Source organism: Carettochelys insculpta, chromosome 3 (genome assembly GCF_033958435.1).
Source record: "Carettochelys insculpta isolate YL-2023 chromosome 3, ASM3395843v1, whole genome shotgun sequence".
NCBI lineage: Eukaryota > Metazoa > Chordata > Testudines > Carettochelyidae > Carettochelys > Carettochelys insculpta.
Window position 1 is genome coordinate 16390912 of NC_134139.1, and position 23742 is coordinate 16414653.

At 45.2% G+C, this 23742-nt stretch overlaps 1 protein-coding gene across 1 annotated transcript; it reads left to right on the forward strand.

The window, feature by feature from the left end:
• Window positions 1–894: 894 nt before the first annotated feature.
• Window positions 895–19632, forward strand: LOC142010858 (uncharacterized). Its single transcript, XM_074989383.1, has 8 exons — window positions 895–923; window positions 5086–7923; window positions 9521–11182; window positions 12559–12624; window positions 15633–15697; window positions 17533–17684; window positions 17941–18093; window positions 19024–19632. Exons 3-8 carry the CDS (start codon window positions 11126–11128, stop codon window positions 19362–19364), a joined length of 834 nt encoding a protein of 277 aa, XP_074845484.1. The 5' UTR covers window positions 895–923; window positions 5086–7923; window positions 9521–11125; the 3' UTR covers window positions 19365–19632.
• Window positions 19633–23742: the final 4110 nt, after the last annotated feature.

Consider the following 23742-nt stretch of genomic DNA (forward strand, 5'->3'; position numbering starts at 1 on the left):
ACAGGGATGCAAATGGGCCCTATCATCAGGTGTGTAGAGGCAGACCTATGCTAAAAATGTGTACAAGGTCACTGCCTTTGATATAAACCTCCTAGCAGCATCCCTTAAAGTATTCCATTGAAACACACAGCAAAATCCTCCAGCACCAGGAGAGAATCTTTAAAATACACTAGAGTTCATTCCATGGATGAGGGAGCTCTCCTCTGCCTAATGAAGGCTACCTGGCAGGGCTAATAAGATAACTGATAACACCTGAGTAGATAGGCGTCTATAAGTTAGTTACCGCTGTCCCTACCCCTTCTATAATAAGGGTGGTATTCTCTGAAAGGGGAGGGTGAGCTGATGAGTTCAGGAAGCTCACAGCAGCAACGTTTGTCATGTTGACTGGGTCTGGGGAGACCTGGGAGGGTGTTTTGGTTTGTTTTCTTTCTCATGTAGATCCTCAGTAAAGCTCTGCCATGAAACCTTTGCTTTTCTCCATGTTTCCACCCCTCCTATTCTTTTCTTCCCTGGTAGGACAGGTGGTTAATGAACAGGTTCACTGGGACTTCAAATCCACCCCCAATGTGATTAACTCTGAAGAGAGGGTGAGTACTGGAAACCACTATTGGGGTCATCTTGAATAGCAAAACATAAATGCACTATAATGTAGTAAATGATGCTCTTGGGTATTCTGGCCTTGTTCCTTTTTTAATCCTGCTTCCCCCTCTAGTCCTTGTAGACATCAGATGGAAGCTGGAAACTATCAAAAATAAGTGTTTTATAACCCTGGCAGAGGCAATGACCTCCAGCTACAAGGCTTAGATTAAAATGACCAGGAGTAAGGAGAAAGCTGGGGACATGATCACAGTGCTTCTTTCCTGTAGCAAGAACTAACCCTCTGTTTAATTTACAGACAAATGGGTCCCAGCAGCTGAAACCAGGTAAGAATTAAACTTTAACTACACTGCTGTTGTTTAAGTCAAATAAGCTTTCAGTTAAATCCAAAGTCTGCTCATTCCCTGGGCTTTGGCCTAATAGCTAGCAGCAATAGTTTGTTGCAGAGAGTGCATGTTCGAGAGTGGGACTTAGCAGTGCCTTACATCAAGAGCTTGGGGAAAAGAACAGCTTCTTCTCCACTGCTAAACACCAAAATTGTTCAGTAATTCCTGTTGGAAAAATCTTGCCTAGTAAAAGAAATGATTAACTGTAGCTAATGACCCTTTGCAAACAATCAGGTAGCAGCACCAAACTGAACTAATCCTATAGCTCTCGCCTGAGTTCATGTTAAGACTTATGGTCATCCCTTCTCTTTCTTCAGGATACTCTTTTTATGACACCTGCTGAATCTCTTCCTACCCCAGATATGGGTCTTCCAGCTCTGAGAGTCATCCTCCTTCCACCACTGATAGCTTAACCCTGGGGTGTGTGAAGGTGGGGCAGGTCCCCTGGGGGGTGTGTGAAATTTTGTAAGAGGGGAACAGCACACTTGGCTAATGGGTGTCAGGTTTGTCCATCTCAGTAACACATGTCAACATTTGTGATGTCTTTATGGATGTGTGATCCCATTTACATACCAATAACTTCTTACATTCCACAGACTTATTTTCTTACCCAAGCTGAATGGGTTTTTGTTGCCAATGAACATAACCAAAATTTCCATCAGTTTAGATTATGCCAGTGTAATGCTGACAGACCCAGGTTGCTGGCCCCAGGGATAGAACCTGCGAGCATAGGGTCTAAAGCCCTGCGCTCTACCATGTGAGCGAAAGGCCAGTGGGCTCTTAGCTGAGGCAGTAGAGCAGAGACTTCACTCACCCACAGATGAGGTTTCAGTGCCTCTGGGTGCCACACTAGTTTGAGGTTGGGGAGCCCAGCCAATTGCAGCAATGAAAAGTGGGGCCTGGTGTATACTTCACTCACCCCTGGCTTAACCCATTCTTTTCCTCACCAAAATCAAATGGCTTTCTATCTGGATTAGTCCCCATCATTATAAGAGGGGAGATAGCAGTAGGAAGCAGCTCCCCAAAAGAACTGAACTGCTGTAGGTTACTGGTGCATCTGCTCCAAAAATCCTTCCTCCCCCCACCCCCGAGTACTCTTTTAAATAAAGAGCTAAAGTTCTTTGATCGATTGCATGTTCTGTTCCTGTACTTACACCAGAACTCATAAGTAAATCCCCTGTATGTCATTTCTGGCAGGCATGGCTGGGTGGTGCAGTTAGTTTTCCAAGTACTCTGTTTTGCTGCTCAAGCAAGCTTTGACACCTGGAAAGATGCAAGGATGTCACTGCTTGTTATGCGAGGCTCTGTGTAGAGCAGGGCTAGGTAAGATCCAGCCTGCCAAGTCTTTTTTTTTTAATCTGGCCTGTGGCCTGGAGCAGTGCCACTCAAAGCAGCTGGATGCTCTCTGTGCTGGAGTGGGAGGAGGTCTTCATATGTTTTCCCCACCCCCAGGAAAACCTGCTCCTCTTGGATGGAAATGGGCCAATGTGAGCTGAGAGTTTGAGGGTGGAGAAGTTGTGCAACACTGCCCAACTCCCACTGGTGCTTTTCCAGGCAGTAGGAGCTAAAAGATTTTACCTGGGTGTGGGTGCAGTGTGCAAAACCTCCCTCCACAGCACAGAGAGCCACAGGGAACAGCCAGCTGCTTTGAGCAGTGTGGGGCTGCTGGCAGGCAGGGGAAGCCCACTGCAGAGTACTGATACTTCACCCTCCACTGCACCCCAACTCCCTCCCAGACACTACACTTCCTCCTACACTCCTCCCCCAAGCCAGAATCCTCTTTCTGCACCAACACCTCCTTCTGGACCCTTGCACTCCAATACTCTGTCCCAGGTTACAACCCCCTTCTTCACCCAACCTCCATCTTGGACCCCACAGTCCAGTCCCCTACCTGACCTCCCTTCTGCACTCAACCTCCATCTCAGATCCTGCACCTCCTCCACAGGACAGTGCAGCCCCTCACCACTTTTCAAAATCTGAGTGCCCCTGCATCACAAACTACTGCCCACCCCTTGTGGAGAGGCAGGGTACCTGGCTAGGAGACTGTCCAAGCAGGAGGATAACTGGCTTTCTGAGGTGATCAGCTTGAAGCAAAGCTCCTCCCTAGGAACCAGACATGGGTGTTGGGCTGAGATCTTGAAAAAGAAATTTCCCTGTATGCTGCTTGAATGCCTCATCTCAGGACTGTCATATGGTTATAAAAACAAATGACCTTTAAACTCTGTCACTGATTTCCCCCACTTTGGGAAGCTGCTGTTATTAGAGAGGAGATCCTGTGTGAGAGGGCCAAAACATATACTTAACTCTGTCATTTCCAGTTCTCCACATTAGTGGTTGTAGTATGGCAGCACTGTATTCACCTTAATTTGGAAAACACTCTGGAAAATGCTGTGTAGTGCGGTGTTGGGTTTTTTAATTGCTGCATAATTCTGTGGCAAAGGAGTGCAATTAGATATGGAGCGTTTAAATCAAACTAGGGGTCAGGGTCTCCTTTGTAGGAGCAGAGACAGGAAAGACTTAATGGATTGTCTCACCTTGTCAGAGGAGTTAAACTTTGAGGCAGTTGGAAAGCAACATTGCGCAGCAAAATTGCTTTAATAGCACTTGCCTGTGTTTGGCAGGCTAGCGTGAAAGTATTTGCATAAGCACATGTTAACCACTTCATGGCTACTGGACTGCGTTTGCCTTTGAATCCAAGTGAAACTGCGTTTTTACGCCTTTGGATGATGCCAGCCATTCGGCAGAGCTTGTTTTGAATGCTTTCTCTCCAAGGCAGCTGGTGGGCTAGCTCAGTCACTCACTCAAAAAAGAAGCTTAAATGAGTCATGTGACACAAGGCACAGCTCCCTGGAATGTGTGATGCATCCAAATGGATTTCAGTGGAGCTGTGTGCACTACAGATCCCTAGCGATCTGCAGGGGGAGTAACCTTGTATGTGCCAAATAGGGGTGCTCTGCAGCTTCCTCTCCAGAGCATTAGACAGCTTTAAGTTGCTGGTCGGACACTGGCTCGTATTACAGAACCACTGTGTAGCTTGTCTCCTCCCTGTTCAGTAGCCATGTGGGGTTCAGTCAACCACCGATAGAAGCAGGTAGACGTGATCTTTCAGACCCTGCCTTTGGATGCTATGGGCTCCTGCCAGCAGTAGTCAAACTACTCATCCCCCCACACTATCTGGCTCAAACTCTATCTGAGAAGCCCTGGGTCATATGGAGCCCCACTTACTGATTTTGATTTCTACCCTGAGGTCAGTAAGGTTAGCTGTCTGGCTTCTCAAGTGTTGCCCTCCTGAATACAGCAGGGAGATGAGTAAACTAGCTCCTGTCCTGAGACGGTTCTTTCCTTAAATCACTTGACTGTGATCATTCCATAAAAGGTCTTAGGGAATGTGAGTCCCACCAAGTCCTCCTTCGGCTGAGGAGGACTCTGCTGGAGGTTTGTTGACCATTTACTGTCTATCCTGGCAGAAGTAGCATTGCTCACAGGCATGAGCATGTCACCTCCCTGAGCACCATCAGTTATGCCAGCGTACATGGTAATGTGTACGGTGTTATGCTGGCGGGAGAGCTTCTCCTGCAGGGATGGTTATACCACCTCCAACCAGAGGTGGTGGTTGTCAGTGTGGATGGGGGAAGTGCTCTGGCACTGGCATAGAGTAGGTGCATTAAGATTTTACATCCACACTGTTTCAACACAGCTGTGTAGCTGTAAGCTCTCCAGTGTAGGCATGGGCTTATTTTCACACACATCCCTTTCCAAGCCACAGCAGCTAAGCCCAGATCCTCAAAGGCTTTTCGGGTGCTTGCCCCACTGATTTCACTAGGAGTTAAGCACTTAAACATACGTGAGGATCTGGCCCCTGTTGCCTACATTTAAGGCTGGTGTATTGAATTACTTGCATCAGCCCATTATTACAAGACCCCAGTACACTACACATGGTCAGTGAGGCGGCGGGGGGGGAAGGCAGAAGAGGTGGAAGATACTTTTTACATGAAGTGAGAGAGCAAACATATCTCTGAGACGATGGGGGTTGGAGGGGGAGTTTTCTTGCCTTTCTGAGAAGGCTTCAGCTTGAATACGTATCTCTAATTTTGTCTTCCAGCGCTAGGGTTCCCTTGGATGTTGGTGTATGTCCCTGTGAGAAGCTGCCATAGAGTATTGGAGGAAAAGTTTGGGGAGTTTTCTCCCCCTCCAACATATAACAGTTTTCAGCTAAATATTTGGTGCAACTGGACTATCTGGGCAGGTTCCAGAAAACATATTATCATTTATATCAAAGGTTTTATGACCGAAGAGGACTGTGACAAAAATGAGGATAAAATCCTGTTTCAAGGAGTCTCTTCATTAATAGAAAACACTGTGATATATGCTTGTGGGAACAAGAAGATGCATGTCTTTGCCACTTATGCCCAGGCTGTCCATGTGGTGTTCCTGATGAAGTATTCTTCAAACAGTAGACACAAATACTTTAAAGGAAAGTATTATATATTCAAACACCGTGACAGTGACTCTTCTAAAGATATCTTAGTTTCTCCAGCCTCTACTCTGAAAGCAAAGAAAACTGATGCTGCTCACAGATATAACAGTGTGTCTGAAATATACCATGGAGAGGTTGCTGATTATACAAACGCTGGTACAGGTTCAAGTCCTGAGAGTCTTACCAAAAATCTTAAGACAACTGTAACTAATAACACAGGGTTATTAAAGGTATGGCTTAAAGGTCAAAATGTCACACTTCTTGGAAGTTCTCTTCAGCTTGTACCTCAGCACGTTACAAGGACTCAACTGCTAAAAGCAGAAGAACATAGCATGTTGGAGTCTCTCCCTCTGTCTACATTAATGAGTAGAGAGAAGAGTCCAGGCATAGCAAAGTCTTCTGGAAGCCTGCCCCATACTGTGTCATCTGACATCTGGCAGAGCACCTCTGTGAGTGAAGAAGTCCTGATGGACTTTAGCCATGGATACAGGCCAAAAAGTCTTCCTGGCTTAAGTGTTTCTCCTCTAATTGAACCCTCGAAATCTATTGAGTTAGGAGTGGAGGGAGGAATATCTTCTTCACAAGCTAGTTTGAAGCAAACTAATATAGGGGATTTACAACTGAATTTAAATCCAACATCTCTGAGTAACTCTGTCCTGGCCTCCTATTTGCATTCTCCTATCTGCATGAGTGATCCCCCAACAACTCATGACAGAGTGGAATCCATAAGAGACCAAACCATCGATTCTATCTCTTCTGAAATTCTTAAGACGGTAACCTTGGTGAATGATCAGCTGCAGTCAATCCTCTTGGCTTCTAATGTGATGAACAAATCTAGTGGTGGTCTTGTGAAGAGTTCACTGCCAAACCTTAGCATGACCAGTCAAGATCAAGTGGCACTTCACAATCAGTTACAACCTCAGATGAGCAGAAGGGATAAAGCTGGAAGTTACCAAACAAGCTTGACTCAGCTGGTCAATGGAAATGAGCCTGTAACTGAACTGGATCTGAGGAAAACTACCCTCAAAAATATGAATCATCTTGATGTTTCTGTTCTGGAAAGTTCTATGGAAGTCATTGACGCGTCCAAAATCATGGCCTTTACTGCAGCATCATATGGTATGTCAGAGGGTGAACACCACTTGATGCTCCAAAGCAGTCAATATGTTGCTTTAGCTGCTACAGAAATAGAAAATATCTTTCCAAGTACAGATGTGTCCCTGCACTTAGCTGCTAAAAAAGTAAATATGTCAGAGGTGCTTAATTTGGGCATGACACCCAGCCAGCAGGTGGGCCTACTTACAGAACTGGAGCCTGATCCAAGTACAGAAGCTTCTCTTCCTCCACCTGCCTCAGAATCGGGCCCTGCCCTCTTCCCCGGCACACAAGCTTTTCTTCCTGCTTTTCCCACAGAAATGGAGCCGGCCACCCCAGCATTGAAGCCGGTCATCCCTTGTTCCAGTACAGAACCATCTGTTACTCCAGTTGACTCAGTGCTGGAGCCTATTACCTTCCCAGATACAGAAGTGATCTTTCCTCAGGCTGCTAAGGATCTGGAGCCTGTTCTGCCAAGCAGAGAAGCATTCCTTCCACCAACTCAGGGAGCTGCTGCCCTTAGCAATGAGCTCCACCTGAGAACAAAAAGTAGCTACTACATTGACACAGAGATAGATGACGGCCATCCAAGTACAACTGTGCTGCTCCCTCCAGCTGCTCTGAGGGAGGACCTGTTGGAAGGTGAGCACCACTCAGCAGTCCCTGAGTGGGTCTATGGCACTCCAGCTGCTACAGAACATAACCACATCCCTGGAAGTACAACACAGTTGCTTAATTTCTTTCCTCAAGACAGGAAAATACACATCCCACAATCAAGACTAGACGTGAGAAAGGAGAGCATCCTTGAGGCAGGATCTGGAATGGGGGATGAAAGGAATTTAATCACAAACTATGTAACTGGCAATGTCTTCTCGGACACAACAGAGCAGCAAGCCTTAAAACCAGAACTGGAGCTTGGACAACTTAGAGCTGAGGGCCATGTGAGCAAACTTTCTCCAGTAACTGAGAACCTGGCTAAAACCCCTTTACTGGTAACAAGGACCAACAGAGTAAAGCAAAATGAGCTCATGTTTAAAAACAGGCCCATGACCTTTCATACTAGGGCCACTCTACCTTTGGAGCCTACAGAGATGACTAGTAAAGTTAAATTGACTGAGACCTTAAAAGGGATGAATAACACAACACTGAAACAAATATTTCCTGATGCCACAAAACACCCTGAAGTGCAGGAAACCTCAGAGTGGCTCATTGTCCCTCAGAACTCTACTACAGCATATAGTGATGCTCTGACTCCAGCTGAAAAACAGGCACTGGAAGAGAATTTGGGTTCACAGCTTGTCCAGTCCTCTTCTGGTCGCATGCCTGAGAACGTAACTTCAAAAGCAAGAGTCCCCCTGAGCTATGCTGGTATGTTTTTAATGCTTCCCATGTATCTAGATCAGCAGTTCTCAAACTGTAGATCAGGACCCCAAAGTGGATTGCAAACCCATTTTAATGGAGTCACCAGGGCTGGTTTAAACTTACTGGGGCCCAAGGCTACAGTCAGAGCCCAAAGGCTTCAGCCCTGGGTACTGGGTACTCTCCTAACAGGTACACATAAGGCTGAAGTCCTTAGGCTGTGGCTCCCCTGCGTGGGCTTCGTCTTTGCCTCCAACTGGGCCTGCAGGGCTCAGGCAGGCTCAGACTTTGGTTCCCACTCCTGGGGTTGTGTATTAATTTTTATTGTCAGAAGGGGCTCCTGGTGCAATGAAGTTTTGAAAACTCCTGGTCTGGACAAATCTTCTCTTAAATCTTTCTAACCATGTGTTTGGATTGAGAAGTGGGGGAGTGGCACTATGGATTTTTTTTTTTTCTAGCTCTTGCCTGTGGTAACTACACTAGCAGTGCTACAACCTGCTATTTGATACAGAATTAGAAGCTTTTTTAACATGGTCATCTGATGCTGAACACTTAAGGCTGCTGTGCGAAATATGTAATCACCAGCTTGCAATCTTTGCTAATGGAGATCAATTCAGCAGATGAGCCCAACAGAAACTTGAAATATAGAGGTTTCTTTACAAAGAATGGGCAATATAGCTTAGGAATTCTAATGGCTGGGATTGTGGCCTAGTTTCATTTTGTAACAACTAGGCAGCCCGCGTGTCTAAACCACCCTTCAGATGAACAGGTGGGAAGAAGAAGAATGCCCCCTTTTGACTGCGCATCTTGGTGGTTCTAATAGCTTCTTTCTCTGCAATAAAGCTGTTACTCTTATTTTTGGACCACAGCAGTCTTTTATGGCTTGTGATCAGCCACAAAGGGGGCTTGGTAAACTCTCTAGTTTGTTGCCCTTCTTCAGGCTTCTCATCGTCTCACAGTCCTGGCATGAGATTCTTCTGAACTTGTTTTTCCTCTCCAGTCCTGTCTTCAGTATCAGTGTCAGTTTTACAGTAAACCTCTTCAGTGCTGTTAGAGCCTGAAGACCTGAGGAATGGATTCTTGCTAGCCAACTAGAATAGTTCTTGGTGGCTATTGACTTTATTAAATAGAGCTGGTTGAAGAGCAAATAGTTATGAATAATGTGATTGTTTCAATTAATCAAGCAAATGATTTACCCAGCAGGCTACCTAACTGTAAGTATAGTGGTAGAGCTGGTGAAACAATATACAATGAACTTGCTGTTGGTCATAATGAATAATTTGACCAGCTCTGTCACTTTCCATGAGAATTTTCCTCAATTATGAAGGGGTAACTGGAAGGGAGAGGAAAAAAGTGCAGAGAACTGGAAGAGTTATGCAAGTTGCATAGATAATCAAAAACCACACTAATAGTTTCACTCCCTGGTTAAACTTTTTTTTGACAATTGAAGCAAGAGAGAAGGCAGGAAAACAACTTAAATGGGAATGCAGTCTGACACGTGTCTTCCTGTGATGAAAGGAATCTGCTCCGCTTGTAAGCATGGAGCATTTTTTTTAAATAAACCTTCTAGAGACTGAAGATGACCTTACTCTTTTTCCTTTCTCAGAGCCAGAGTTGCCTTGGTTGCTGGTGTATTTCCCTGTAAGAAGTTGCCATGTCACACTGAAGAATGAAATGGGGACATTTTCTCCACCCACGCACGTTGGTGTTCAAACCAACATCTGGTGCAATTGGACCATTTGGGCTGGCCCTCAAAAACACATCCTGATTTACATAAAAGGATTTTGGGGGAAGGAAGATTGTGATGAGAACCCAGATAAAATCATTTTTCAAGGGGTCTTGTCAAGTGTTGAAAGAAAAGTAGTTTATGCTTGTAGGAGCCAAGGTACTCTGATCTTTGCTACTCAGGCTTTGGCTGTCCATGTCGTGTTTCTGTCAAAGGGCAAGTCCTTGAGCCATGGACACACGCACTTTAAAGGCCAGTATTATATATTCAAAGACTACGAAATGTCAAGATCTACAGATAATGATGCAGCTTCTCGAGAGACAGCTCAGAAAACTAGGAGAGCCAAGTATGGCAGTGTCCGATTCTACCCTAAATTGCCCCAAAAGCACTACAGAGGTCATCTGGATTTTGTAAAGACCAGTGCAGCTCATAATGAAAACAAACTGCTTAACAAGCTGCCTGTGTTAGACAAAGAAGGTCATGATAAAAATGGAAGCTCAGCAACACTAGAAGCTTTAAGGGCTGTGGCTGGGAATAAGACACACATCCCTCTTTTAAAAGCAATGGACAACATGACCACCGACACTCAGGACTTGAAGTGGCAGCAGTCTGTGAAATCTTTGGGTAATGAAACCAGTAGTAGGATGGTAACTCCAACATTAAATAAATTGAGGCCATCCACCCAGAATAAAAAAGACCAAACTATTGCTCTCAGTCAACGTATTCACAGGCCAAAAATTCACTCAGACCTGCTCTTTGAGACTCCGGCTTTTAAAGGGCCTCTGAAATCAGTGGAGACACAAAGTGTCAAAGAGACAGAGATGAGAGAACCACAGCACAGACCAGCTAGTATGGAAGACCTACAACCAGATGCAATAAAAGCTGCACTTAGAAACTTTACTTCTCTTCCTGGATTGCAATATCTTCAGGATACGTGGAAAGAGCAGAGCATTCAAAGGACTTCATCTCAAGTCACTAGCATTGCACTGATCAAAGATGAAAAGGTGCTCCAGTCAAACCATGTGGCTGGTCATCCTGCTGCTTTTGTGGAAGACATGCAGGCTAACTTCAGGCTAGTTGGGGATAGTCAAGAAATAAATGGTCAGCTGCGGTATGTGAACTTGGAGGGAAGCATTAAAGAAAGTGCTGCTGAACATGTGCACAGAAAGGGAAATAAAGATTTGCACATGAAGCCAGCTTCTGCCCTCAAACCTGTTGAGCCCCTTGCTTTGGGCACACCAAGGAAGGTTGTCAAATCAGAGTCCTCCTTGATCACTGCAGCCCCACACTATATTCTGGAGGTCTCTAGCAATTCCCATGCAGAGAACACTGCTACTGAACTCAAACCTGCTCTTCTGAGCCCCTCCAGAAGTAGCACAGTGCTAAAAGCAGCTATTGCTACTACCCACCTTGGCATGCTAGCAACTCAAGGCACAACGCCACCACTGATCAGGAGTACAAAATCATATCCTTCTCCCTCTACTGATGTGGTACCAAAGGACTCTGCATCTCTGGACGCAGAATATGAAGATGATTCCTTTGGTAAGTAACCAGCAGTGGGCTAAACAAGCAAACTTTATATGGTCAGATTATTTACTTGAAATGACAGCTACATAGGGTCACATTAAGCAAAAGCCAAAACAGCATTTCTAGTGTCTGTAAAGAGGCCCACAAAGGAGGGTTGGGGTGGGGGGAGAGGCAGTTGCCCCACAGCCTGGAATTTCAGTGGGGCCTGGAGTTCTGCTGGCCCCTGTCACTGCTTAAGCAGCAGTGGAGGTGGGATTTGGGGTGCCACAGTAGTGCTGTTCTGTGTGTCTCTGGGGGTTGGGGGAGGGTGCTGCAGTGTTGTGGCCCAGGTGGCACAAAGGGCTGAATGCCCTTGGCCCTGCCCCTTTCAGAGTCACAGATCCAGGTGTCCCTATCCCACTTGCACTGGGCCCACTGTGGCAGTCAGCCTTGCTGTCTGTGGAGGAGGCTGTTTTGTTGCTTCAGAAAGATGCTTCCTGCCAAAGTCAGCAATAACTTGTGTTTGAATGCCTTGGTGAAAATCTTCACACCATCCCAAGTGCTCCGAATGTAGACAGCACTTCCCCCTCCATACCCTTCTGTGCCTAGCTGTATCAGAGGCTGGAAAGTCATGCACTAAACATTTGGGGCCTCAACATCATAGTGTTTCCCAGGCCTTGGGCCCACATGTCTGCCATACTCCCTGAGATAAACTCTCCACCATTAGACCTGCATCTGTCAGCTTGTTCGCCTCAACGCTCCAACTTTCACTTGCCTCAGAATTGACGGGTGACTGGTTTGTAGCTGATGGCATCTTCTGACCGTATCTTATAGCTGATATCTTAAAAGTGGAGGCTCACTAGTATCCGAAATCTTCCAATGCTCCTGCTGCTTCATGGGGTGGGGAGAGAACTTGGGGGACACCTGCTGCCTGGCAGCTTGGATTAAGGGAGCTCAAATAGTTGAGCACCAGAGTGCTGTGCTGCAGCTTCCCCCATGTGGATGTTGCCCATGTGAAGGACCTGAGCGAATGTTCACTCCAACGTGTGGGGCAGTGTAGAAGTGCCTTAGTTTCCTGACATCTTTTTGTGATGCTCCAGTGCATGGTACCAGATGTGAGGTGACTAAGTACAGCTTTGGTACGTGGTTCTGTGGCACAGCTGCTCTAGCAACTTCAAAGGAACATCAGCAAAACCTTTTGAAGCATTGGCTGTGTAACTTTCTTGAACCGTCTCGGCACTCTTCACAGCAGAACTCTTCTGAGCATAACCTGATCACTAGTCCTATTTGCTGTAAAATAACACTAACACCAATGGCCCTCTTTAGCAAAGGTATCATTGAATTGTAAAATTGCATTCTTCCCTCTGTCTTGTTCACTGGTCAACAAATTGGCCTCTTTTCCTCCCTGACAGATATGGAGTCCATCTTCGCCTCTCTCGAAAACGATACTGTACTGGAGTCTCAGCACAATCCTGGAGGTACCTGACTTGGGCAGGGGAAGTGTGTATGGGGTTTTTTGTTTTTTTTTTTTTAAATCTTCCTGGGTGAAGTTCTGATCCTGGGTAAGGATCTGAAACATGCTACAAGAATTTAACTTTTGGATCAGAAACCAGATTAAAAGGGGGAAATTAGCGACTTGCTTCCAGTTACATCATAAATGATAACCATGGAAGACTTCTCAGGGATGTTAGTGACTATGAGCAATGAATCAATTTGAAATTGTATGGTGTAGACTGTAGAAGAGTATAGCACTACAAGTTCCTGATGTACATGGGGATGAGGAAGGATGTAGGATTTGAACCTGTATTCAACCGTATCAATGAAATTGTTGCTCACATTTTGTCACTGTGGAAATATCTTCTCTCTCCCTCCCCTCTTATGTGAGTTTGTCTCCATCTGAGGACTAAGTAACAGGAACAGATAAGTATCCCTAGAATGCCCCCATTAACTAAATTTAGGAAGCTAGCTGTCCATTCCCCAAATGGAGTCATTGCTGAGCTCCAAAGGAGCAGATGTCCAATAAGTTGCCTTGCCTGCACCGGGGGAGAGCTTATTAAAGAGGAATGTGGTTTTGAGAGATCAAGAGCTCTAAGCAGCCAGCTGTAAGGTCTGGGTTTTAAGCTAGTGCAAAACTAGAAGTCTGGTAAGAGGCTGTTCATTACACAAATAACTAACAGTATGTCAATATTGTCATTTGGTGGTCTTTCATTCTAACTTGCTGGAGATCTCGGAGAACCAGATAAGGCGAAGGGTGCTTAGTGTTTCATCTGTGCCTCTTAACAGAAGCCATCAAGACTTTCTTTTTAGGGATCCTGAGCATGATTTCTAAGAGCGGGGTGTGAAGTTTCTCCTAGCCAGGCCCATGATGGTTGGCTTTAATCTCTTGTGCTCAGGTGCAATGAGAGTCCACTTGCTTTCCATGACCATTTGAGCTAGAAACCCAGCCAAATTATGCTTTTCTAACTGGGGAACAGATGTAGCACCCTGTGCCTTGCATAATCAAAAGCAACTAAAACAGAGCTGTATGGTCCAGGCAAGTAGTAAGCCAAAGAACCAACCTGCAAAAATACAGCCAAAAGCCTAATTTTTCTAACAGATAAATGTATCAGAAGAAGGGAAATGAATTCAGGTAGCCTTAACTTTGGTATCTAGTCAAATGGCATTCTACCTACCTCATCTACGCTCTGAGGGGCATTACTTGAGGAGAAACTATTTTTCTTTCTGGTCCCAAAATACCAGTGGGCTTATCCTAGAGCCCAATGCATTGTTGGTAGGGAGGGAGAGGCTCTAAATTATGCAGGGATGTAACTTTTTTCTGTGTAAAAGGTGCTATACCTGCCTAACAGCAATTAATGCCACTGCATAACAGTAACCAAACTTGTTTAGTGGGTGATAGTCTCAAACATTTTGTTCTGTCTATGGCACAACTTCTAAAGCTATCAAAATAACTAGTAGTAATAACTGGGCTTATGCAAGGAAGTTCTTGGCTTTGCTGTTCTTTCTGTGTCTGTAACCCATGCTGTGTGTGTTGGCAACAACAAAATAGCACAGTTACTTATTGTTAATCAGCTAAATTGAAGCTGCTGGCTGAGGTCTTATTGGTGGTATTTCTTTTGACAGATGTCTTGTTTGAAGTAACTAGTGAAATTGACCACAAGGGATGGATCCCGCGTAATGGGACTGAGCTGAAAAAAGCTGTCATGGAATCCATTAAGCTTCATGTAAGATGGGAGAAATGGCACTGGATGCTGCTGAACTGCCTTGAGAAATGATTCTCCCAGTTCAGTGGCCCTCTGTTCCAACTTTCACACTCAGACCTTCTAAATGCCTCATCCTGTGCTGCTTACTACCGTGTACTAATTTAGTTCCCATACAAACACTGGAATGTCTAATACAATGTCTTGCATGTGTCTGGTCTATGGTGAATTCTTGAAGTAGTAAAACATTACAAGTTAATAGAAAAGAATGTGATACAAACAAACATTCACACTTGTGAAGAAAACTGCTACCCAGCCTTACCTAACTGAAGGGACTTGACAAATAACCATTCACCTTTTAAGGCTGTTACATGTGGCTGTTTGAGGACGGATGACACACACACACCCTGCTTCCTCTGTAGGAATGAAGCTCTAACTGGTCAGTCTTGTGGAGCGCAGGACTGGTGCCTAATGAGATCTGATCACAGGTCCTACATTTCTGGTTGGGTCAACTGACTCCAGTGAGTGTAGGCAGGCAAAGCTGCTCTCTCTTCAGTGGGTGCACCTTATCTAATATCCAGCACTAATTCTACCAATGCAAATAGCAGCTTTGCTTGTGTGTACAAGGGCTTGTGCCATTGCAGACACGCAGGTGCCTAGCTAGGTGATGGCTGGAAGTAGGCAAATTCCCACTGAAGAGAAGACTTCTGGGTTCAGCATTCACACAGTTAGTCCTAGCCTGACACATTGTAAGGAAGAAGCAGACAGAATCTTGACCTATTTGTAGTGAAACTGTTGACACATAATAATTTCTGGCGTATGGTACTCTGGAGATGGAGAGGTTGCAATTTCCCCTACTCTTCCCTATAGACAGGAGTGTGAGAGCTCAAACTAAATGGGAGGTGATGGCCTGGTATGGAAAAGATTGAAAACTGGTCTAGGGACCAGTGTTCCCAGTAAGCTGAGCATTTGGGCAGCCATCCAGAAGAGATTCAAGTGCTGCCCAGATGATTGAGTGTCCACAGCTGGCACTGTTTCTATTGGTGGTGCACCTAACAAAAGTTATTCTGCCCCAGAGGGAAAACATTAGTGGGAACACTGCTAGGCCTGGGGATCCCATATTCCTTGGTGACTGACTTGTCCTCCTCAGGCAGCCACCTCATGTATAGAACCACTGAAATAGCCATCTGTCTTACTCTGGCCAGACTTCTGGAGAAGGTTTAACAGCTGTATTTGACTAAGCATTTGCTCTACCTGTATGAAAGTCAACATTCTTTGTTACTTTGCAGGTGCAAAAGAACTTGAAACTCTTGATAAGCAAAGTCAATGAAATCAAGTTGAAGGAAATCAAAAGGTATGGCTGGCTGACTTTAAATAATCCAATAGTGGGTGACACTTGCACTCTGTCAAGTGTCTGCATTTATCTGTCTCTCTTCATAAAAAGGATAGAACAGGTAATTAGCATCTAAATTAGCTTACCCATCCTTCCTTCCACCTGACAATGATCTAGCAAGTCTTCTGCTTTGGACTGCAAGTATGGCTTTTCTTCAGAATAGGAAAACTTTTTTGTTTCAAATTGGCTGTGGTAGGTAATCCTGTCAGAATGAGACTGCAGAAATTAATGCTGAAGTTAGCATTTCATGGAGGTTTGACTGTGAACTAAAATAGAATGAATTCTGAATGTCCCTCCTGGTTTCCAGTAGAAATGTATTATGCAGGTTATGGGAAGAAGGCCTCTGAGCTCTGAGAATATATTTGTTGACTCGACCCCACCCCTGCATAGACATTTTGATAAACCAGACCAAGGTTGGTTGACACTAAAATCCCTTGTTAGACTGGTGACTTCAGTCCAGCTCCACATGGACAAATAGGTGCTGCCTGTAAGCTGTGTACTTGGTATGGCCAATCAGGATAGTAACAGACACTATCAAAACAAAAAAGCAGTCCTGTAGCACTTTAAAGACTAACAAAATAACTTATTAGGTGGTGAGCTTTCATGGGATAGATCTACTTCTTCAGGCCAATCAGAGATTCAAATGCATCCCAGTTGATGAGCACATGTTATGCTTCAAACAAAACGCATGAGATCTTCTATAGGGTAAAAGGCTGCACACCGTGTTTTGAGAATACAACAGTAGGATATGCTTTTTCAGTCACACGCGCACACAGTCCTGCCAGATGTTGTAGTTACCAATCCAGAGCCTGGATCAATCTAGCTGGTCACTAGATGGATCACAGAGGGGGAGCAGGGCCTTGTCAGTCATGATCCAATGATCTCCTGGAGTTGATAGCAAGACAAACCCAAAGTCCCATGGCAAAGCATCTTGCTTCTATAATCCTTTTCTTTGAAGTTTGCTATGTTAGTCTGTGAATGGTACGTTATCCTTTTGCTACCAATCGTTCTCAAAACATCTCTGAAAGGCTCATCCTGTAATCCCTTGTCTTTATGGGTGCCTGCTCCATGCTTTAGAGTCATCAATCTGATCACTTCTTGGCCAGGGGGTACTCGATGAGAGTCCTTGTCTGATGCCATTAAGTTTGTCTTCACCCATGCTTTGCCCCTTTATCGCAACACTTCACGCCTTTATTTCAACTTTCCCATGTAAACAATTCTTACAAGGGCTCTCAGAGAAAAGCAGAGCAAAAGGTGTTCTAAATCAAACAATCAAGGCTTCAGCCTTCAACATTGTCCTCCTAATCTTATTAACAAACCTAATACTAAAACTGTCTCTATTTACCCCCTAAACTCACTAATTGTAAAACACACATTCAATTAAAGAACATAATCAATAAAATGTTAAACATGTTAATGTTACCTTGCATTGCTACATTAAGCCTAAAATTCAAAGGATAAGGAAAAGAGAACTTTCAACTCCCACACACCCACAGTTAGAACACCACCAATAGTAAAAACCTTTCACGCCTGCCTCAGTGCACAAAAAATATTCCACACACAGATGGAAAAGATTTGAGGGAACGTGGATCATAGCTCACCAGGAGCTAAAAGGGAAATGACAAACTAATTTCTCGCCTTTTAGAAAGAACTCCTCTAGGGCTGACATGTATTTCAAGAAGTATCCAGTCCCCCCTCTGAAGATAAATGGAGAATGACATACTGCTGTGGGGTGCCTAGATCAGCAATAGACTTTTTCTTCTAAGCTTAGCTGAAGTTGCTTTGCTTTAATGTAGGACAAATGACCTAAAACCTACGTTCACTTTCTGGATACACTTAAAACCAGAGGAAAGGAACTTGTCTGTCTTACTCCAGTCTCGGCTGAATGATCTCATTGGCAAATCTACAGGAGCTGAGAACTTGCAGCTGGCTTTGTTGTCCATTAGAGGTACGTGCCTTCCATTATTGCACTGTTTAAAGCTGCTGCTCCTCCTTGTCATAGGCTTAACAATAGGCCTGGGGAAAGGGGAGCTGAAGTAAAGCTGGCTTGGAGCACTGCATGTATGTAGCCTGTCAGGTTAGTTTTCAAAAACTGGAGTTAGGGGTGGGGGTGGGAATAACCAGTTATGCTGAAGGAAGCGGTTAATATAGCAAAGCATTCTCTTGAAGCAGCATTTGTGTTCCACCTGTTCTATCCTCTACAGACGTGAATGAATGCCACTCCGGAATCGGAGTATGTGGTGATGATGCGGACTGCCTCAATGAGGCCGGCACTTACGCGTGTCGCTGTAAAGAAGGGTATGAAGATCGGTCTCCAGCAAAATCTGGCATGCTGTGCGTCCGCATTCCACAGTCAGGTACAGGAGACCCAGCTACTCTCTCCAAGAAAGGAGCTAATACAGTATCTTAAATAGACAGTGTTGCACTTCTGTATTAAAACAATATTCAAGTACTAGATTGGAGCCACCCTTTAAATGAATTCATAGCAATTTAGTGCTGCTACACATGTGCCAAAGGAACTTGGGTCAGATAAGTAAAATATGGGTTAAATTTGATTCAGAAATATATTGCTGACAGAATTCAGTATTTGTGCTTAATGAAGAAATGAGGAATCCCTTCACATTTCTTTGGCCACATGATATGTACACTACTTTCTCAGAGAAAGTAGAACTTGTTTTTTTATCTTACACTGATTTGCAGTGTAAGATCTAAAGCTAACAGAAATAAGCTGCTCTTACATAGAGGTTGGGTGTGTACAGAAGTTTATCAGTTTAAAAAAATGCCTTTTAGCTCACTATTCAGAGCAAGACTGTCTAGTCTGGGTACCATGGCATATGATATGGAGAATCTCTCTGATGTGGGCTCTTCTACTGCTATAGAAAAGCATAGAGCAAATTCTTCTAAAGTACTAAACACACAGTTAATGGGTAGAAGTCAGTCACCTATCTGACATAGAGGCCCAAAGTCCCATTTATATTTTTTTCCAATGTCTCCAAGGGGATGGGGTGTGAGTATTTTATTGGATTTCCTCCACCCTCTCTAAAATAGTGGGCATTTTCACTATTGAAAATGGAATTTGCGCTATTAAGAGCCAGAGTCCTACCGACTTTTAAATCGCCTACTTTTTTGAAAGTATTGCATAATGTGGCTGCAGTCTTGGGTCATTTTAAATGTGGTGTTTTTTTTTTTTTTTTTTTTTTTTTAATCCTTCAGACTAAACACTGCAAAACCAGACACGCAGATCTACATATTCACCTTCTGACCACAGTTTGTATCTTTCTTTTTAGGTATTGGTGGCTTCTTCAGCTACATGGAAATTCTGGTAGGTTCTACAGTATTCTTTATCTTCATCCTTGTGGTGGTGGCAGCCAGTCTGTGCACAATACTCAGGAAGAGGCCCATAAAGAAGGACTCTTGTAGTGAGGATCTGGCTTCAGGTGGGACACCTTCTTCAGCACAGTCTCAGCTGCCTGGACCTTCTATTGATCTGAGTAACCTTGGTGATCACCTGACCCTAGACCCCTTCCAGCCAAAGCTCCGAGCCAAGCCCCCAGCATGGACATCACAAGTACGAACAACTCCCAGTGAGACTTACAGAATCTTTGTTGAGCAGTCTGAATGTTTGTAAAGCTAGTCTCTACTTGAAGTCTTTTTTTCTACTGATAGCTTCTAATTACTAGTGTGCTGAAGTGGCTTATTGCCTTCAACACAACTTGATCAGTCCTTATGTCCTACATGTGTTTTTTGTTGGCTGAAGTGACTGATGCTGTGACTAAAAACTTATTTTAGTTCTGGGTTGGCGTCTCAACCCCTGTACAGTCTGTTTTGTTTTGTTTTTTTTTTGTCCTTTTTTATGTAGAACTTGGTGGTTTCTGCAGAACCTGATATGTAAATAAAGCTGGTAACTCCTTTATGTATGGAAAATGTACACCTTGCTTGCTCTTGGCATAATGTGTAAGGGGGTGGGGGAAGGAGGAAAGATCTGTACAGGGAAACATGAGGGATTAATTTCAGCAAGTACCTTCCTCTTAAGTAGACAATTCAGCTGAGAAGCGAAAGCAAATTAAAGCGGTACGTGGGCAACTCTCAATTGTATTGCCCTTGGGCTTCCTGACATCCATTTCCTTTTCTTATTATCCAGACGATCTGCACTCCACCTCATCCAATCCTCATATGCATGCTCTTATTTAAGTGTTTTACATAAACTTAGTGTCTTCAGTGGTAAAAACAATAGAGCATTTCTTATGAAGCTGGAATACTGTAGCGTTACACTTTGTAATTTTTAAACTAGAACTTTATGGAAATGACTAATCTGAAATATGTTGTGTGGGACTTTTCATGGGGTATGTTGGGGGTCTGAGCTCCTACTTGAGGAGGATCTGCATCTTTGTCATTGCACTGAAATTTTTTTTAAATGATTTAACTGAAACCCAGGAGTTTAAGACAAAATTGTACCCACAACTTCAACGGGGCCTAGCTCTCGCACCATCTTTCTTACCTGTTACATAGCATTTGGGCTGACTTGCTGCTATTTTACATCTGTAGCAACTATTGCAGTGCCCTCTTGGAGGTGAGCTTGCTGAATTTCAGTGTGACTGTCACACCAGCAGAGGTCAGTGTTTTCCACAGAAAAACCAGCTGCAATCTACTTCGAACACTATTACAGCTCAGACCTTACTTCATACCTTTTTAGTCTATTTCAAACTCTCTTCAGTTTCCAAAATGAAGGTGAAGATGGCTAGTGACCAGAGATCCCTTTGATAGTTTCAGAACCTATCTCCAGCTCTGTGCTTGGAAGGTTGAGGATAGTCAGGGGAAAGGAGCACCCAGGCTAGGTTATCACTCAAAGGCTGGGTGTACAGTACAAAAAAAACTTTGAAGCAAGCATCTTCGATGTACAACTTTGAAGTAAGCAACTTTGAGTGTCTACACCCACCCTGCTGCAGGGAAAAAAGTAGGGACAGGGTGCTAAGTGGTGTTTGTCACCTCTTTATGACCAGCTGAGGCACTGGTTGGGGTTAGTTCCCCAGCAGGAACTCAGTGCTTTTTCTACTAGCTCCTACAGGGCTGCCAGCAGCTGAATGTGGGGGGGAAGACTGTGTGTGGGAGTGAGGCTTATCCCAGGGTTATGGAAAAACTGAGCAGGCCTGGTAAGGGTTAGTCATCTTCCACCTGACAGCAGGAGTGATCACACACACACAGGAGCGACACAAACATTTACTGTTCCTCATTACTGGAATATCACTACAGGCCTCAAAGGTCGTCTTGACAAACAGCTGCTGAGTGGGCCTATGGAGCCCTTGAGCATGAGAGGCAAAGTGATGCCTGGTGCAGAAGATGATCTATGTACTGAGAGATTCCCCTCAAGGCAAATTAAGCTTTACTCATGTAACCTGGGACCAATATGGGCTATAAGTCCCCTTTTACTTCACAGCTGCTTGCAGTTTCCCTTAGACAGGTGTCTACTATGGTACATATAAAACCCATGTTAAGAGAGCCATGCTGGTCTGATGTAAGCTACTGTTCTGTCTTAAACTTGCTCCCCTGGGTCTGGGTGTTACAACTAGATTGAAATCTCACAGTACAGAAACAAGTTATCTGTATGAGCTGGGGGAAAGTAAGGGGGTGCACCCTGGTGCATTGCTCCAGCAAGAGCCAGCTGTGTTCCCAGAAGAGCCAGCCTGCATCCGCTGCTGAGAGCTGGTGCCATGTTGGAAATTGCTCCCTATAGGAAGTTGCTATGTAGGGTGCACTGGGCATGCTCAGTAAGCAAGCCCACCAACAAGGGTGGGGGAGGTGAAGGGGGTGGTTGCCCTGTGACCTGGAATTTCAAAGAAGCCCTGAGCTGCCTCTTTGGGCAGAAGCCTCCACCAGAGGTCTGGCCCCTTTGAAACAGGGGGCCAGCACTGGTCTGCTACTCCATGTAGCTGTAAGGGAGTGTAGCGGGAGGGCCAGCACTGCAGGCTGAGGTGTTATGGGTTGCTTGCCCTTAGCCCCACCCCCTCTGCCATTGGCCCCGCCCCTTCTGGGGCACATAGCCAGTCACTTCTCCCCCTTTGTTTCAGGGCCTGTGATGGCTGCTGGCCCCATAGTCAGTAACTCTCCTGAAGAGACAGCCTGGCGGCAGCAGTGGCTAACTTCACACCAGGGTCCCCACTGACTCTCCCCCATCCTGCCCCTCACCCCAACCCTCTGCCCCCCACACTCCACTTTGCACTTAAATTTCTTACAGGTACTGTCATATTGCACCTCCCACACTCTCAGCCCTGAGCTCCCCAAGGCAGGGCGGTTGGGGGGGGTTGTTTGTGAGATAGCAGAGTGCTTGGAGGAAACTGAAGTTACCTTCACCTCTGATAATAGCCACTAGGTGGGTGTGAGCCTGCGCGCATTAACTTCCCCCACTTGTGTCTCTTTCTCAGCTCCTCTAACGTTCCTCTTACTACAGTTTTGCTATCTGTACACTTGTCTGGGGGATCACTGTGCAGGGGGGCTGAGAATTCTCCTATTTCCACATCATTGCCTCCATGGGCAAGGCCTGAGGGTGAAACTTCACCTGCTGCCCTGAGGGGAGGATTCTGCACCAGCCGTGACGATAATTTAGTACTGGTCTGATACCATCCTTTGAGGGGCACTAGGCCTACTGATTCCCCATGCTGTTCCTGTGCATGACAGCAATGCGTTCAGGGGCAACAAGGCCCTGTCAGCTCGCCTGCGTCCTACCACCTGAGTCACAGGACACAGCACAGCTAGGGTTCTCCTGCTCTCTAGAAAATACTGCTGGGCCTCCACACTACAGCAGCTGTAAAGCTCAACGGTTGTCAGCTGGCGTGTGATTTGGCCGGAAAGAAGCTGGATGTACTTTTACTGTTGAAACAGCCCTCTTTAGGGGGGTGGAGGGGGAATTAAGTTCAGCTATAGCTCTGAAGCTGTCTGCACTTGTCAGCAATTTCAAACCGTGCAAAGCGGCTGGAGAATAGAGGCCTGAGGCTTTAGTGACCCCTGACGGACATTAGCAGCTCAGGACTGGCCCTTTTCTAAATGCTGCAGGGTGTGTTGCTCCTCAGGGAGGGGAGGGGCTGTGGCCAGGGAAAAGAGCTATTGCTCAGCAAGCCGGAGTGGGACCAATCCCAACCAGGTTACCCTCCCCCATAACTGAAAACACCCTTCCTTTGCTCTCCCACTGCTCCCTCCCCACCTTCCTGCCAAGCTCACAGAAGCATTGTAGACATGGAGTCAGCCCAGTGGCAGGGCAGGTGGGAGCGAGTGATTAAGAACAATGTGTTTATGCGATACCCAGCCCTGACGTGACTTGTAAATAGGAAACTATTTTTATATGTTTTTTATATGTTTGCAATGTGGAGAGCTGGAGTTGGATCTGCATTTACCTTCCTCGGGGCTGGGAGTCATTGTTATATTTCAGCCAGTGCCAGAAGCTGATGCAGAACTGGCTCCATTCTGACTATCCCTGAAATGGCGATGCAAGTGAGGGGTGCTTGTTGCTGCTGAGAAATGACACAGAGGAGCACCATTGTGTGGTTGTTTTCAGTCTTGCAAATGCCTGGGGAGAGACTCGACATTAGCCGCCCCAGGGCTGAGTTACTGGTAGGAGCTGAAAGTTGTGAGGGAGACTCGGAGCCTCCAGGAGAATTACTAAGGCTGGGGGTCATTTAGAGCCCTGGACCCCCTTTTCTCACCTACCACACTTACTGCACATTTGTATGGCACCCAGCTGGGTGTTTTATATGGTGGTTAGCATATATACAACCTTTCAGTCAGTAAGGAGCAACAAGTACCTGTTTACTCAAACAGAGGCTGGGGTATCTGAATGGAAATACACTGCTATAATCCGTATTTATACAGATTTACAATTAGTGAGTGAAGAGTACAAAACTCCCAGCTGCAGACTTCTTTTCTACATCCCTCTTTTTCCCATTTCCTTCATCCCTTCCAAAATATATCCCATCTACACTGAGGTCCTCCTTCCTGGTATTATTTACAGTTCATGC